Source organism: Fukomys damarensis, unplaced genomic scaffold (genome assembly GCF_012274545.1).
Source record: "Fukomys damarensis isolate Sample0158 unplaced genomic scaffold, DMR_v1.0_HiC HiC_scaffold_12, whole genome shotgun sequence".
NCBI classification, from domain to species: Eukaryota; Metazoa; Chordata; class Mammalia; order Rodentia; family Bathyergidae; genus Fukomys; species Fukomys damarensis.
The window spans coordinates 43755486-43772445 of NW_022900924.1; the positions used below are offsets into that span (position 1 = coordinate 43755486).

General features: G+C 57.7%; 1 protein-coding gene across 1 annotated transcript in view; it reads right to left on the reverse strand.

Moving 5' to 3' along the window:
- Nucleotides 1–3556: 3556 nt before the first annotated feature.
- Nucleotides 3557–16960, reverse strand: part of Meltf (melanotransferrin) — a 14498-nt gene continuing 1094 nt past the window's right edge. The window contains exons 2-15 of the mRNA XM_010624033.3: nucleotides 16141–16240; nucleotides 15252–15434; nucleotides 14245–14401; nucleotides 13121–13188; nucleotides 11894–12081; nucleotides 11363–11543; nucleotides 10812–10963; nucleotides 9499–9595; nucleotides 7371–7562; nucleotides 7057–7213; nucleotides 6895–6962; nucleotides 5679–5866; nucleotides 4029–4227; nucleotides 3557–3640 (exon numbers count right to left, since the gene is read on the reverse strand). Of these exons, the coding sequence (XP_010622335.1) occupies nucleotides 3567–3640; nucleotides 4029–4227; nucleotides 5679–5866; nucleotides 6895–6962; nucleotides 7057–7213; nucleotides 7371–7562; nucleotides 9499–9595; nucleotides 10812–10963; nucleotides 11363–11543; nucleotides 11894–12081; nucleotides 13121–13188; nucleotides 14245–14401; nucleotides 15252–15434; nucleotides 16141–16240 (2004 nt within the window). The 3' untranslated portion in view covers nucleotides 3557–3566. The remainder of the gene's footprint in view (nucleotides 3641–4028; nucleotides 4228–5678; nucleotides 5867–6894; nucleotides 6963–7056; nucleotides 7214–7370; nucleotides 7563–9498; nucleotides 9596–10811; nucleotides 10964–11362; nucleotides 11544–11893; nucleotides 12082–13120; nucleotides 13189–14244; nucleotides 14402–15251; nucleotides 15435–16140; nucleotides 16241–16960) is intronic.

Genomic DNA, 16960 nt, shown 5'->3' on the forward strand with positions numbered 1-16960 from the left:
GCTGTGCATGGGCAGGGGGCTGGCAGGCGGGCTGAGCCCCTGGCCCTGCAGGCGCACTCCTGCCATGGGTGCCAGCAGAGCAGGCGCAGTGGGGGCCCTGCCCTGCCTGAGGGGGAAGAAGGAGCTGCTCTGAGGCGTGGCTCGGCCCTCAGCCGAGGACAGCAGCCTTGTGTCCAAAGTCAGGCCAGCCCCGCACGGCCAGTGAGGGCTGATGTGGGTGCGGGCCAGGCCGCTGGCCCTGCGGGTCCGGCAGCCGCATCCCTGGTCTCCTGTCGCAGGAGACTCCATGTCACCGCTGTCCTCTGGATGAGGAACTCGCGGCATCTGGTACCTGGAGAGACTCTGGGAACCGACAGCAGCGTGGACTTTGTCCTTGGGCTACCTGCTGGCCCTGAGGCCTCAGACCCACAGCTGTGGCCAAGTGGGCCAGGGCATCAGTAGAAGGGATGTGTCACTGTGCCTTGTGTCCTGTCGCGCCAGAGCGAGGAACCAGACTCTGCTCCAGTCTGGAGCCACAACAGCGAAGTCCCCGTCTGCAGAGAGTCCCATCCCTTGTGGTCTTGGCTTCCTGCGAGATGAGGAGTGGGGGACAAGCGGATTCGCTGGGGTCCACACCAGCCCGCGAGCCAGGGAGGTCTCAGGCGGGACGGAAGAGCCCGCGGTAGGTAGATGAGGGCAGAGGGGCCCAGAGGACCTCCTTCTCCTCTGCCCACAGCCTGCGGAAGTCCTGGGCTCAGGACCGCAGGCCCTCGAGGTGTTGGAGAGGAAGGGGCTGTAGGGACAGGTGTGTGGCCTGCGGGGCCACAGGACCTGCGCTGAGGCAGGCGCTCGTGGAGGAAGCAGAGTCCTCTGAGGTCACGCGGCCGGGGCAGGGCCACGTCTAGGACTGCAGGGCTCCGAGCCGGGCTCCTCACACAGCCTGCTCAGCCGGAGACCAGGCAAGGAGGCCCAGGCCCTGTGACCAGGGCAGTGGGAGGTTGTATTTTATTTTTGGGTAGTTTGCTCTTTATTTATCCATTCCACAATGAAAATGGTTAAGGACTGACAGTGCTTTAAAATTCAAATTAGACAGTTTAAAGAAATGAAAAATAAAGTTTAAAGAAAATAAAAATTACGGCTGAATCTCAGCAACTGGAGAGTCACTCTTAACAGTTTGGTGAACAGATTTCTAGACAGCTCCATGTGAGTTTGTGTGTGTGCATGTGCGTGTGAGTGTGGTTTTATGGTAATGGGAGCACTGACTGTTTTATAATCTGCTCTTTTTACTCCACCATATGTCATGGAGTTTTTCCATCTCATATAGCTCTCCCCTTCCTGTAATGCTTGTTCCCTGAGAGAGAGACCAACTTTTCTTTGTCCCAACTCAGTACTGAGGGGCAGTCAGATGTTTCCAGTCTTGCTATTCTAAAAACTCAGCCAGGCATTGTGCTGCAGGCCTGTAATCCCAGCACTCAGAAGGCTGAGGCAGGAGGATCTCCCGGCAAAGGTTTACTTTCTGTCCCCAAAAGTTCAGAGTGGGAAGCAGCAGCAGCAGCAGCAGAAGCAGCAGCAGCAGCAGCAGCAGCAGCAGGAGAGCTCCAACAACTGCAACTGCAGCATGTGATAAGGTCTCGACTTATGCCACGGGGTCCCTAAGGTCACCTGGCTTCATGATGATGGGGCTGACAGCAGGGCAAATGTTCTGTGTGCACTGGTGGGTGTGACCCAGATTGGCAGCCCCCTGGCAGGGGAAGGGCAGGAGCATCAGGAGAGTGCAGAAGGGCCCTGGCTCCACCAGCGGCCACCCGAAGTGAGGACTGAAGCTCGGCTCCCTCCTCTCCCCTCCGAGACCCAGCTGGATGAGGTGCGGGGAGCTCGATTTGGGGGCATGGGAAGGGGCAGTGAAGATGCCTGAGGTGCTGGCACCAGGAGGCTGGGGGGGCAGAGGCAGCGGGGCGATGCCCAGGATGCCGAGCACCACGGGGCCAGGGAAGCAGCCCGGTGAAGAGCTGGGGCCCAGCTGGCTGGAGGCCCAGCAGACCCTGACTGTGCCCAGACAGCCGCAGGTGCAGGTCTGGGTGGGGCAGGCCCCGGGGCATCCGGGAAGCAAAGGGATTCAGCAGCAGCAGCAGCAGCAGCAGCAGCAGAGCTTCTGTCTGAGTTCACGCCTCTCCATGCACAGGGTTGTGCAGCTTTATTTTGTTTCAGAAACAAACCAAGGTCCTTCAGCAGCACAAATGCAGCAGCAGCCCCTTCCCGCAGCCTGGCAGTCAGCTGTCGCACAGCACAGGCAGCAAGCAGGTCTCCACACACATCTCCTCTCACGGGAACAGGTCTCCGTCGTCAGACAGGAGGACACCCCGGAGTAAAACCTCAGAGGCCTGCCTCCTGTCCCCTTGCGGTGCCACCAGCGCTCCTTAGGGCACTGCCCGCTTCACCGGCTCCCACAGGTGGGGGGCCACCGGGAACCTGGCCCGTCATTCCAGTCCCCGAGGCCCCCCCAGATCGAGACACAAATAGCTCCAGGCCCACGCACCTCCCAGCCCACTAACAGGGCTGCTTGCTCTTCTCTCCTTTTATTTATTTTTTTCAAGGGAGCAAAATTCAGAATAAGAGCTGGCAGTTCCAGAAAACTTTTTCTGGCTCCTCACAGAACCATGGTAGAATGGATGGGAGGGAGGCCTCGCTGCCGCCTCTCACTGGGCTGGGACTTGGGGACCTCTCCTCTGGACACAGGAGGTGTGGGGGCTGGGGAAAAAGTGGGGCTCACCCCAGAACCTGATCTCCCAGGGGTGGTTCCCCTGCTTGGCTTCGCAGGGGGACTCAGAGTGAGGCCTGGGCCACCTGCACCTCAGTCTGGAGACCATGCGGTGAGTTGTCCAGGAACAGGCAGAGGCAGTAGATGCCACTGTGGGGCAGAAGATGATCTTCGGGTGAGCCCAGAGGGGGACTACGCCCCAGAAAGTGTGGGTGCAGCTCATTTCCCACAAGTCGGGTCTGGACCAAGGACTGTGCCCCCCACAGACCGGCTTAGGCAGGTGGCAGGCTCACGGTGCCTGGCCTGGCATCAAGACCCTCACTTAGAAACTTCTGCTTTGGCAGCGTTTCCTTCCTCCGAAGGTCCCTCTGGGGCTGCACCCTCACAGCCCGGCTCTGGCTGGACACTGCTGTGTGAGGAGAGGGTGACACCACGCTCCTCTGGGACCCGGCTGTGGCCCCATCTGTAAGGACCTTCGTTGACACAGCGTCTCAGAAGGGAGGGGGACGGGGCTTCTGAGGACTGAGGGCCACCAGGTGCAGGGGTGTGGCCGTGGCGTGTGCTCGCACCTCCCTGGTGCTGCACGGCAGGGGGCCCGTGGGAGGCCACCCCGCTGTCTCCCCAGCACCCGGCCCAGGAGGCTGCAGGTTCGGGGCTCTGAGCCAGCCAGGTGGCGTGACTGGGCTGTAGGCCAGAGCCGGGGGCTCCAGGGGGAACAAGGTTCGGCATTCATCCTGAGGGTGGCAGCGCTGTGAGAGGTCCCCGCAGTCCTCTCCACGACGGATGCTCCGGGCTATTCCTGGCCCCTTCTGCAGTCCCGGGGCTGCTCTCAGAGGCTGCATGGGAGGATGAGGCCAGCAGCGAGGGGCAGCAGGAGCAGCCAGGGAACCCCAGGGACAGTGGCTGCAGTGAGGGGAGCAGTGGATTAGGGCAGGGCTGCCTGGGTGCCCCCTGCCTCCCGCATTCTGCCCTGTTATGCTGTTCCTTCCCCTCCTGTCTGTACATATTCATTCATCCCTAATGAAACCACGTGCATATTTATCGTGCTGCTCACATCCCTCTGGACTCTCATTGTTAGCACTTACGCTCATTATCCAGGTCTATTTGGGTGACATGGCCAGTGTCCCTGTGGGAGTTGTCGCAGCCTCCCGGACAAGGCACCGTGATTATCATGCCCTGGAGGCCTGTGCTCTGTGTGCCCAAGGCCTCCCGCGCCCTTTCAGCTCCTGCAGAGTTTTGGGTGAACTGCTCTGAATGGTGCTGGCAGATGCGCCAGGAGCCCGTGCCCTACCTGGGCCGGAGCATGGCAGAGTCAGGATCCCCTCCATGGCTCTCACGTAGTCAGGCCCCAGCCACCCAAGGTATGTGCTCTTCTCCGCGACAGGCACCAGCCGGGCTGTCACGTCCTGGAAAAGCAGGTCTTGGCCACCGTACTTGGAGGAGTCGAACATCTGGAACCCATTCTTATTGTTGTCTTCTCCGTACAGCGCCTGGAAGCACCACAGGCACCTGCTTTTCATAGAGCCTGGGAGGCTGGGGACCCAAAGCCAAGCCCAATGGGCAGCTCACTGCTTGACAGCTGTGGGCCTCTGTCACTGAAGGGTGTGGAGAGGAACGTCCAGAGACCCCGCCCTGAGAGAGGCACTCAGAGAGGGACCCCGAGCCAGTTCTTTCTGGGGTGCAGAATGGAAGTGTGCCGTCTGCAGGAGGACAGGCGAAGTGAGGAGAGGGTGCGGATCCGAAGGCTGAGAGCCTTGCTTGGCCGGCTCTGCATTTCTCAAGCCTTCCTATCACGCCTCTGCTACTCTCTTTGCTGGGAATCCTTGGATCGAATGGCTACAGACAACCCTAAAAGACTGGAAGTAGCAGATGTCTGGGCACCTCTGTAAACAGACACGGAGAGAGAACGCACCGTCACTGGTCAGCTGCTAGGTCCAGCTTATCCAGTAGGGAAGGAGAAGTGAGGGTTGTGTCTTTTTGGAGGGGACTCACACACTGGTCCTCTTGAAAAGCTGATAGCACGATCAGCCTCCTCCCCAGAGAAATGCATGCCACACGGGCTCTTCCAACATTTCTTCAGAGGACGTGGGGGGCCTTAGGCCTGGAGGACGGAGGCAGGGATAGAGGGGCTCTTTGGGAAAGATGATTTCAAACTTTAGGGCCAGGCCCAGAGAGCCAGGGCCTCTGCAAGTCACTGGCGCCGGTGGGGAGGGCGCAGAAAGGGTTAGAAACCAGGAGCTCCTCAGACAGCCCAGGTTGGGATTCCAGATGTGTCCTGTATGAACAGCCAGCAAGACAGATGCAGGTGTGGGCCGGAGGGGGAGACAGACGGGATGAGATCAGTAAGGTGGTGAATGAAGACAGAGAATAAGGCATTTCCAGGCCAGCAAGAAGGGGGTGGGGGAAGGAACAGAGGCGCCGGGGAGCCAGGAAGGCACAGGCGCCTGGAGCCACAAGAAGGGATTGGAACTCTGGGAGGAGGGGCTGTGGCCAATGCTGGGTAGGGGTCAGGAACATGAGGACTGAGAAGTGGCCACAGGATTAGCCACACGAGTAACGGTGATCGTGAACAGGGGCCTGTCCGGAGTGGTCTCCAGCCAGGAGAGACCGGAAGGAGATGTGCTTTAGAGGAACCTTGCTCTCAAAGAGAGTGGGACTATGGTTACCAGAGGATGTGCGGGGAGAGAGCTCATTTGTCAGACGGTAGAAAGAACAGCGTATTTGCGTGCTGGTGGGAGTGGCCCTGTTGAGAAGTGGAGAACAGTGCAGGAGACATCGGGGTCAGGGCAGGAGGACGGAACCTGGGCAAGTGAAAAGCATAGACTCCTCCTTCGGGGCCTCTCGGCGTCCCCGAGTCTGCTTCCGGTCCACAGTGGGCGCCTGGGAGGCTTCGCTCACCACCGCCACCCCTGGCCTGGTGACCTCGGCCCTGCTGCCTCACCTGCGCCTTGTCCAGGAGTCCGAACACAGTGAAGGTGTTGGTGTCTGGCCGCACCATGACGACGTGGGCCGGGATCTTGGCCAGGCTGCAGGCTTGGAACTGGTGTACCTCGGCGCGCGCCCCGTTGAGGCACAGCAGCTGGTAGTCCTGCTGCCTGAGCCCAGCTGCCCAGGGCTCCGGAGTGTGGCCTGGGGACAGTGTGGGGTGGGGCAGTGTGGACGGGGTCTCCGGACCCTCTGGTGCCAGAGTGGCAGAGCCCTGCCGGGTGGGCGAGAGGAGTGGGAGCCTGTACTGCGGGGAGTGGGGCGCAGACCCTCCGTGACTAGAGCGGCGCAGCACCACGGTAAAGCAGGGCAGGCACTATGGCCTCCATTTTACAGATGTGGAAACTGAGGCCCTTCACCCTCCCAGGCGAGGAACCCTAGGCCTGGGCATGGGAAGTGGTGGTTGATCGCACCCCTTATGCACTGAGCTTCTCAAACTGGAGGAGGGATGGCAACACCTGTAAGTGCAAAGAGCACCCCAAAGTCCCTGCTTGCAGAATCTGCACTTCGGGCTGGCAGCCCAGTGCTGCTGAAGCAGGTGCTGTCCCGGGTTTCTAGAGCAACGCCACCCTGGGGAGTTGCATTGTTCCGCCCCTTCCTGCGTTCACTGAGCGGCTGCTTCCGGAAGGCACACCAGGGGGGCTCTGGGTATCGCTACGGATAAAGGTGATGAGCGCCCGGAGAGGGGGCCTTGCTGCGGAGCAGATGAGTCTCCCCTGATCTGAGCTGTGAGATGCTGATGTTTCCGCTGCTTATCTTGCCTGCCCCCCACCGATACCGATACCAACGTCCTTCCTGGCCACAGGTCTGGGGTGTTAGGACCGAGCGGGGGCCACCGAGGCCCCAGCATATGGGGTTGCAGAGTGTCTGGGGCCAGGTGTTGGGGAGCAGCCTGCAGCCTCCGAACAGACAGAGCTGGGAACAGGGACAGCACGAAGGCCCTGCGGCGGATGGGAGCTCGAGCTCAGTCCGGGGTCCCCAGACGACCCCGGGGAAAAGCCCGCCTGTGTCACATGTCCGGGGTGAGCCCTGCCTTTGCCCGGAGTCTTCCAGACTCAGTGCTCCCCACTGCTGCTCCGGGCCCTGAAACCAGCAGTGCCTGAGGCCTGGGTTGTGTTGGGGACAGGAAACAGCCCCCGATACCCGACTTCCGACCCCAACCCCTCACGCACCGTTTGTGTTGTCAAAGACAGTCGTGTGCTTCACAAAGGCGACGTCCCCCGCCTTCTCTGTCAGGCACCTGCCACCCGAGAGAGCAGGCAGGGGTCGGGGGAGGATGAGGGTGCCCACCCTGGGGCTGCCCCAGGTCCTCCGCCCCGCCTGCTGCTGCGTACCTGAAGGCCCCTCTGTCGCCGAAGTAGCGCTCCTGGCTGTTGGCCACACACTTGTTTCGGCCCTTTTCGTCCCCCTTGCAGACAGCACACAGCGAGTATGGGTATTTCCTGGCCTCACTCCCGGGCACACAGCTGCCGTTGAAGAACTCACTCACCCCTGGCAGAAAGACAGCCAGGGAGAGGTAGGCCCATCAGCCTGGGCTGGCACTCCCTCCGTGACGGGGAACTCCCTACCTTCTCAGTTACACCTTTCCTATGGGAGAGACTTGGTGGTGTCCCCGGAAGTCTGGGGCCGTGTCCCTCAGGGACTGTACCTTGGATCACATCGCAGTCCCGGGGCTGGATGGAGCCCCTTTGGATGAGGGCGCCCATGGGCACCGTCCAGCCAGTGGGGCTGTCCACGCTGGGGTGGCAGGAACGCTTCCCGTGCAGCTCGTGCAGGCTGAAGGCTGCAGAGATGTCCCGCCTCACCAGGGCCACCGCGTAGTCTGAGCTGCTGCTGTTCTCTGAGGGCACAGGGAAGTCCCTCGAGGGGCCATCCTTCCAATCCACCCCTCTGCTTCTCTGTGACAGTGGTGAGTGCCCCAGGGGTCCCAGCCTGAGGCCCCAGCTGCTCAGGGCAAGGCCGGCAGGTCTCCAGTCCTCAAGAGGTAGCCTGGGCCGCTCTGCTGTCCAACTCAGACCTCATTCTACCCAACAGCCCTTACCCTGGGCCTTCTGCCCCCTTACAGCCTGGCAGCATTTCCCTCAGGGCACAGAAGCCTGCAGCTTTTTCTCTAGGCCTGGAGATGTCGCAAGGCCTGGTAGAAGGGACCGGGTCAGCCCAAGGTGCCCACTTAAAGAGACGGGCCAGGCCGTGCGCAGGCCACCAAAAGGTGTGAGTGAGCTGACAAGGGAGGTGACAGGCCCCTTTCCTGGGGAGAAGCCTGGGCCACCCCAGACTGTGTGGTGTGGTGGCCCATGACTGTCTGTGGTGGTACAGGGCCAGGGCACTTCAGACAGGGAATAGCATAGGAGCCTCATTAGGTCTTCTAGCTAATCCTGACTAGAAGGAGTTAAAAACAAATTTCACTACAGAAATCCCCCTGGAGCTGGGCGTGGTGGCACACATGCCTATAACCCCAGCACTCGGGAGGCTGAGGCAGGAGGATCGCTGTGAGTTCGAGACCAGCCTGGGCTACATAGTGACTTCCAGGTCAGTCTCAACTACATAGTAAGACCCTGTCTCAACACCCCCCCCCCAAAAAAAAGAAATCCCCCTGGAAACAGGTCAAAGACTGGGCTAGAAAAAGAGAAAAATCAGATAAAAGCACCAAATGGCTGTGGGACTTGCACCAAGAGGCCAGAAAAAGAGTTGAAAGGCAGGATACGGAGAGAAAGCCAAGTGCATAAACGATAAGCCGTCCCTACCTCCAATAAAATATAGAAAAAAAAAACACCAAATGGGGCTAAAGCAGCACGCACTCCCACTGCGCACTAACATATCCTCTTACACACACGAGCATTCACTCTAGAGTCACTGTATGACTCACTCCAGGGCCGCCATAGGGTACAGCAGCCCCCTTACGAACTCCAAGCTAACTGTGAATAAGGAACCCCCTTGCCAACTAGCCGCCCACCCCAAAGATAAGGCCTGAAAAGGTAGGTCAAGGACAAGCAAACAGAGAGAAAGAAGCTGCACAGAGACCACCGGAGAAAATAATGTTAGACAGGGGTGTCCGGAAGCCAGTCCGGCTATGGCAAGTCCTGTGCTGGGGGGAGAGTCTCTCTCTGAGGCCCAGGGATCCTCATCTTCCCGGAGCCCCTACACTGATTCTTTCTTATCAGGGTAGCTATCTACCTCCTCCTTTCTCCACAAATAAAGTGTCTTCCTCCCGTTAAACGGTGCCTCTCTACTATTTTATCGGTGCTGAGTTTATGATCCTTGTGGATTCTTGCCCGGCAAGACAGCAGTTCTCTTCTGCCAGATGCAATGTCTTTGGTGCCCTGACCAGGAGATGTGACAGTGGCCTGAGTTGCAAAATGGTTTTTATACATATTTTAGGCTTTGCAGGCCATGCACAGTCGCTGTCATGTATTTGATTTTATTTATCTTTTGGTACCGGGGATTAAGGAGAGTCTTTGCATTGAGCTACATCCCCAGCCCTTTCTTCATTTTAAATTTTGAAAGAGAGTCTCTCTAAGACACTAAGTTGCCCAGGCTAGGCTCAAACTTAGGATCCTCCTGCCTCAGCCTCCCAGAGTGTTGGGATTATTCTTTTTAGAGATGCTCACTGTATGGATGGGGAAATTGAGGCCTGGGGCAGAGGGGTTTTCTAGTGACAGAATGCAACTAGCCCAGGGAGAGAGGGACTAGGGCAGGGCTAGGGCTCCTGAAAATGTCAGAGGGGACAAGATTCCCTGTTTATGAAGATAGCAGTCACCACCTGGCAAGGCACTTACCAGTATAAGACTCCCCAGCTGCTGGGACCAGCCCAAACATCTTCCCTGCTGTATAAATGTCTTCACCCCTCAGGGTCACAGCGTCGATGTGCCCATCCTGGAGGGAAGAGAGAGTGGCCGGGATCAGAAGACTCTGGACACTGGGGTCCGACGGCAGTGGCAGGGCCTGTCCCTGACAGGTCTGCTCCTGTCTCTGTTCCAGACAGTGTGTCACCAGGCCTGCCACCTGCTGGGGTGGGGACCCACGGCTCTCCACCCTGCAGAGGTCTGAGGGGCCGTCTGGCCATGGGCTGGCACCTGGTGTGAGTGCAATGCACATTGGTTGGATGCGTGTGCAAAGGCAATGATGGCCCAGGTCTTAAAAGGTGGCTATTTCAGCAGGCCGTGGTGGACCACACCTGCAATCCCGGCATTCTGAGGCAGGAGGATCACAACTTAATCACTTAGAGAGACAACGTCTCAAAACAAAAAATACAAAAGCGTGGACCTGGAATCTTCTGGGTCACCTGCACCCAACTTGACCCTTTTGAAGCCTCTGCACAGGAAGCCTGGGCTCTGCAAAGGGCTAACTGATAACCTGGGACAAGGCCAGGGAGCGCAGAGCCAGAGCCTCAGAAGGTGGCTCAGGAGCCCCTGAGGCACGAGAGCAGGGCTAGCAGACAACGATGTTCTGAGCCCGGAGGGTGCACCTCTGGGTTCTTCTCCCTCCGGACCTCCCGGAATGGACACAGAGTGGGGACCACAGCCATGGCCCTGCCTGGCAAAAGTCCCTTTCCTGGGCCATAGGGCAGCTTGGAAATGGATGTTAGAGCCACCAGACCCCATCCCTGAGGCCATGGGAGCCTCTGAGATGTGCTGAGCTGTGCTCTGCTTCCCTGGCCCCAGCCAGCTGCCAGGTATCCTGAGGTAAGGAGCCCTGTGCCGTGGGGCCAGGGTGCAGTGTCAACGTGATTGGCTCGGGAATCTGCTCTGGGGCCTGGGTGTGTCTGAGAGGGTCACAGAGGGTGGCTTTGGGGTCAGTATCTGCTCTCTCGCCCCTTTCTCTCCGCCCCTTTCTGCTCCCTGGCTCTGCTTCATGGCTGCCGTGAACCAAGTGGCTGATCCACCAGACCCTTCTGCCTCTGCTGGTCCTGCCTTGGAGCCAGCTGCCATGGACTGAATCTCCTTAAAACATGAGCCAAGCTCAATCTCTGAAAGACGTGAGCCCACAGGTCCGCTCCTGGCCTGCAGTGTCCCCCCTTTTCTCTTGGCTTGTTGCAAGAGCCCCCCGCCCCCCGCACTGCCCCTGCCTGAGCTCGGGCCTCAGCGCACACCTGGATCTGCGTCATGCACTGCAGCGGGGAACTGGCCCACACACACTGGATCTCCGGCTTGAGCTTCTGCTGGTTGAATGCCAACGCCATGTCACCACACTTGCGGAACTCGGGTGTGGACAGCACGCACCAGCGTAGGAAGTGGGGTAGCTCTGTTGGGGGGTTTTGTTCAGAAAGGGTTAGGGTTCCTCTTTCACGGGGCTGTACGAGGCTGCACTGTTTCTACCTCAGTGTCCTTGGCCATAGGAGGGAGATTTATGGGGCTGGGGGACTGGAGACAGGAAGCCCACATTTTTGGAGTGGGTTTGAGAAAGAGTCTTGCTATGTAGCCCAGGCTGGCCTAGAACTCATGGCAATCCTCCTGCTTCAGCCTCCCAAGTGCTGGGATTACAGGAATGCATTTCCACACCTGGCAGGGGCAGAGATGCTGCCTCCCCAAGCTCCTGGGGAGAGAAGCGGAAGCAACAGGTTCCCACAGAGGCCCCAAGACACCCTCCTGGGCCACCTCCCCAGAGAGCCCTGGATTGGCAGAAGCAGGGACTAGGACTTACGGTTGGGGTCACAGAACAGGCCCTTCATGGCACGTAGGAAGTCGTGGCCCAGCCATGCCTCATAGGTCTGGGTACCAATGGGCACCAGCTCCAAGGTGGCGTCCTTGAACAGCAGGTCGCTCTGGCCGTAGTTCTCTGAGCGGAACATCTGGAAGGTGCTGCCTTCGTGGTTGAACAGCAGCTGCACGGCAGGGTGGCAGGGCGGCTGGTGAGGGCCTCTTGGGTGTGGCCTTTCCTTCGCGCTGTGGCCACCACTGCCATGTCCCACTGCCTCGGGCCAGGCGAGGCCACTTGGCCCCTCTCCTCCCTGTTCCTCTTCACACCAGGACACTGAACTCCTGGCGGACCTTGGGATGCACCGCTTTCCCTATGGCTCCTTCATTCTGGTTTAAGATTTCAGAGACTCAGAACGGAGAGGAGCCCGGGCTGGGTCCTGGGACTCTGGGCCCCGTCTTTGGCCCTGGCTCCCACCCTGCTGAATGGTGAGCAGGAGACACCGAGAGAGCTTCTCTGAGAGGGCACCCATCTCACCTGGCCCTCGCCGAGCAGTCGGAAGAGGAGTTTTTCATCCATGTCAGCCCGGACCACCACGGCACGTGCGGGCACCCGGGCCAGGTGGCACCGCCGCCACTCCGTGACGCTGGCACGGCTGCCATTCCTGCACAGCAGCTCAAAGTCCTGTGACAGCAGAGCCTTGTCCCAGGAGGGCAGGGTCTTCCCTGGGGTACCAGAGAGGGAGGTGAGGTGTTGCAGGGGTGAAAGCCCAGGACTGCAAGACCATTTTTCTTTCATTTGGTTTGGTTTTGTGAGACGGGGTCTCCCCATGTAGCTCAGTCTGGCCTTGAACTAACAGCGATCCTCCTGCCTCAGGCTCCCGAGTAGGATCACAGGCTGGCGACACCACACCTGGCTTCTATTTCCTTTTTTTAAAATTAAGTTTATTGGTACATTTTAGGTATACAGCAAAGTTACATTCATTATTGGGATCTTGTACCTTTACATGACAGGTCATGGTCTGGCTTCTATTTTCTTCTTTATTTCTTTCTGTAATCACTTCTAATCTTGTTAACTACATAGCCGATAGGTATTTCCACCCTACTCCCCCCCAATTTATGTCTCTGATGTATTTTCCACCGTATTGGAAACTTTCCATTAAACTCATTTGTTTCCTATAGAAAACCAAGATTACTTTGAAAGTGTGACTATCAACACCAAATAGAAATATTAGGAAGACAAATATTAAGGGCTGGAACTAAATCATAGATGGCCCTACAGAATGGTATATTTATGACTCTTAAGATAAAATGGGGGGGATCTGCTAGGAAATGGGAAGGGAAAGATACAGTGTGAGATCATGAAAACTTTTTACTCCAAAGCTACTTTTAAAAATTCCCCCCAAACAACAGAAATAAAGTGCATGTTCTTGTTTCTGTAATACTGGGGCTTGAACCCTGAGCCTTTACACTGAGCCATGTCCCTAGCCTATATGTATGTATGTATGTGTGTGTGTGTGTTCGTGTGTATATGTATGTTTGTGTATGTGTGTATATATATATATTTTTTCTTTTTTTCTTTTTGAGCAGACTGATCTTCAAGTGGAAATGGACAAAATCAAGCTACAGGCAAATCTGAGCCCAGCCCAGCTGCTCACGGGCCCTGGCCTGTAGAGCTGCTGGGATCCCACAGCGAGCGTGAGGGGCATCCAGGGACCGAAATGACACTGAGCCCAAGCGCCTGTCCTGCCCAGGCTCCACTCACCGTCTGTGTTCTCCAGCACTGTGCTGTGGCTCACGAAGGCCACGTCCCCCGCCCCTTCTGCCAGGCACCTGTGGAGCAATGCCATGAGCCCGCGGGGCTGAACTCTTACTCTTCCGGGTTCTTCCCAGTGGAAGGTCTGGCCCGGGTTGCAAGGGTGGCCGTGGGGCACCCAATCCCCACTTCTGCAGCCTCAGTGCCAGCTCCCTGTGGCTTTGCCAAGTTAGGGACCCTTTGGCACCTGGTCCTGCATAATCAGCACAGGCCAGGCCTGGGAGGGGCAGGGGTCCATGGAGGCTGCTGTCTCCCACAGCCAGGATACACAGGGTGTTTTTTTTTTGGTTTATTTTTTTGAGACAGGTCTCACTGTGGTTGAGACTGACCTGGAACTCACTATGCAGCCCAGGCTGGTCTCAAACTCACAGCGATCCACCTGCCTCAGCCTCCCAAGTGCTGGGATTACAGGGGTGCACCACCACGCTTGGCTTACCCAGCGTGTTTTGAAGGTGACTCTGCCCTGACCCCAAAACCCATGACCTGTGTGTTCTCCATGTCACTGCCTAGTGTGGGAGACAGGTTGGGCCCTGCTGGGCAAAGGGACTGCTGGGGGCCTTACAGCCAGAAAAGAAGTGGGGACTGGATGGGCCTGGGGGTGGACAGATGACAGAAGAGCCTGGGGATCCCGAGATCAAAAGGAGGTGCAGATGGATGGGGAAGGTGGCGGTCCATTCTCTGTGCCCAAACTCCCCAGAGTTCCCTGATCCTGGTAGGGACACAGAGGACAGGGTTGGGGAGGATTCAGACTTCCGCTGCTCGTATCTTCCTTTCTGGACACATGGACTTGGCGCACGGGCTCTCAGACGCTCCTTCAGTCCGTGGGGAGCTTACTCTAAGTGCCATAGAAATGCCCACCTGCGCTCTGCCACCCCTCTGTCTGCCCTGCTGGCGGGAGTGGGGACTGGGCAGTGGCCACAACGCTGCTGCCTTCTCTCCGAGCCCTCCCTCCTCCACCAAACTGCCCGGAGCATCCTGGTCCGTTTCTGAACACCCAACACAGAAGCGGAACCTCAGGAAGGGTGCTTTGACGATGCCACTGGGGGCCTCCTGAGCCCGGCTTCCCTACCTACCGGAAGGCCCCGCTGTACCCGTAGTATCTCTCCAAGGGGCTGCTGTCACACACCCTCTTCCCAGAGCCATCACCCCTGCAGGCGTGGCAGAGGGACAGCGAGTGATTGGTCTCTCCTGCTCCAGGGACACAGCTGCCACCAAAAAACTCGCTGACAGCTGTGGGAAAGAGACAGAGAGTGATTACTTGGCCTCACTTTGTACAGACCCTGAGAGAGTGGGAGCCTGGGCTTGGCGGGGACCTGTCTGTGACCTTCCTCCTCCTCCTCCTCCTCCTCTTCTTCATTTAATATTTTCAATTTTTTGAGACAGAGTCTTGCTATGTAGCCTAGGCTGCCCTTGAACTCGCTGCGATCCTCCTGCCAACATGCCCAGCTGGACGCTTCTGAGAATCTGGTCACCTGGTGACTTCAGCGTGAGAAGTGCCGGGGAACTGAACTGTGTTGGGTAGAAGATTCCCAAGCTGTGGCCCTGAGAGTGGCAAGAGCGACCGGGAAGGTCAGCTGCTGTTTAAGAATTGTTCAGGGAGGGCCGGGGCTTTAGCTCAGTGGCACCGCACCTGCCTTGAAAGTGCAAGGTCCTGAGTTTGATCTCCGATACCAACCACCCCCCAAAAAACCAAAAACCAACCAAACAAACAAAACACAAAGAATTGCTTAGGGAGTCTGATGTGGTGACGCACACCTGTAACCCCAGGACTTGGGAGCCTGAGGCAGGAGGATTGCTGTGAATTCAAGGGTGGCCTGAGCTACATAGTGAGACTTTGTCTCAAAAAAACCAACCAAACAAAACAAGAACAAAAGTAAAAACAAACAAACAAAAAAAAACTGCAAAGAATTGAGTTGCTCAGGGAAGGCAGCATTTAGTCCTAAGTGAGTGCACAGGACAACTGACAGACCCCCGCAGGAAGTGGGTGCAGGAAGAATTGAGGCCGCAGGGTCTTCCCCAGGTGAAGGGATGGCAGGGGCAGAGGAAAGGAGGGTGGCCCTGTGCAGCCCCAGGTCCTCACCTGTGAGCACGTCGCAGCCCATCACCGAGAGGCGGCCGCTCTCCACCAGGAAGCCCACGGGCACGTTCCAGCCCGCTGTCTGGTGGAGGCCCGTGTGGCAGGACCTCACGCCCTTCAGGGTGTTGACAGTCACGGAGGAGTTCTTCCGGACCACAGCCACGGCATAGTAGGAGGTCCCAAACTCTAGGAGGGGATGGGGAGTAAGGCTGCCAGCCGCCCTGCAGGGAAGCTGGAGGCGAGGCTGGGCGCGGGGCAGCGCTGTTCTCGAGCTCCTGACGCCAGCCCCTGCCAAGCTAAGCAGCTGGGTCCTCTGGGCCACCTCTGGGTCAGCCACGTTCTCTTTCTTTCTAGTTCTGTATTTTTGGGTGCCTATTTGTTCACGATCTGAGTTCTGCTCTCTGAGGCAGAAACAGGGTCTCTTGCTTACTCTGTGTTCGATAGTGGGGTTGAGTTAAATAAAGAAAACTGTGCTTCAGGCCGATGAGGCAGGAAAAGCTGCCCTCTTGGCAGAGCTGGACCGTGTCCTGGGCCACGGGACAAGCACTAATTCAGCTCGTGGCCAGCGAGGGCTTCTCCAAGGCAGACCCTGTGTGGACCGCGTCCTCCGGTCTGCTGGCTCTGCCGCTCTGGTTACCACCTGCCACCCACCCCGTTCTCATCCTGTGGCGTCTGACAGAGAGGCAGGGAGCCTCTCTGCTGAGCAGGCATGGGCAGGGAGAGCTCAGTGGGCAGATGGGGGTCTGCTGTGCTCCCGGTGAGGAAGAGCAGGCTCGTGCCAGCTCCTGTGTCCCTGGTTCTCCTGCTCTGGAGTTTCAGAGACCTGGGTACCTCAGAGGGCTTGTGGGCCTGGGGCTCTGGGACGGGGCTCCTGTCCCCAGCTGCCCCTCACCTGCATCGTACAGCTCTCCCACCACAGGCTTCAGGCCGTGCTCCGTCCCCGCCTTGTAAATGACTTCTCCACTGAGGGTGACAGCGTCAGCTTTCTGGGCCTGGTTAGAAACTCGTTGTCAGTCCAGCCCGGCCCCCTGTCCTCACTGCAGGGAAGCTGGTGACATCGCCAGAAGGAGCATGGCCTTACAAAGCCCTGGAAGTCCACACCATCTACCTGGCGCAGTCCTGAAGGGGCCAGGACTCTTCCCTGTTACCAGGCCAAGAACTCACCTTGCTGTAGTAACTGTGCTATTAAAAAAAAATAAGACTACTATTACAGGACTCAATTAGATGTGCAGAGTAAAAAGAAAAATCAGTACAAAATGGTAGGTAGTGAAAGTGACTTATCCTGCTTCCTTGCCTTGGTGGACTGCTACACTGGGTTTTCTTGGATTCCCTCTAGGAAAGTCTGCACAGACTGAATCCTGTAAGAGTCACTTTAATTTTTCTTTTAAAATGTATTTTATTTATTTATTTATTTTTTTGGTACCAGGGATCGAACTCGGGTCCTTGCACTTGGGAGGCAGGTGGTGGAACCACTGGGCTAAATCCCTGGCCCTTCAATTTATTTTAAGTACAAACAGCAGAGCCTTATGGGTAGAGGCAGAGCTCGGCACAGTTGCTTTCTGCCCTGGCCTGGGATTGGGTCCAGTCCTGGGCACCTTGGGGCCGAGCTGCCAGGCGGACTCAGGTCTCCTAGCACTGGCCCTGGCACCTGTTCTTTGCTGTCCCGCCCAGCCTCAGAGATGGGTGGAGCCAGGTCGGGGCTCGCGATACAC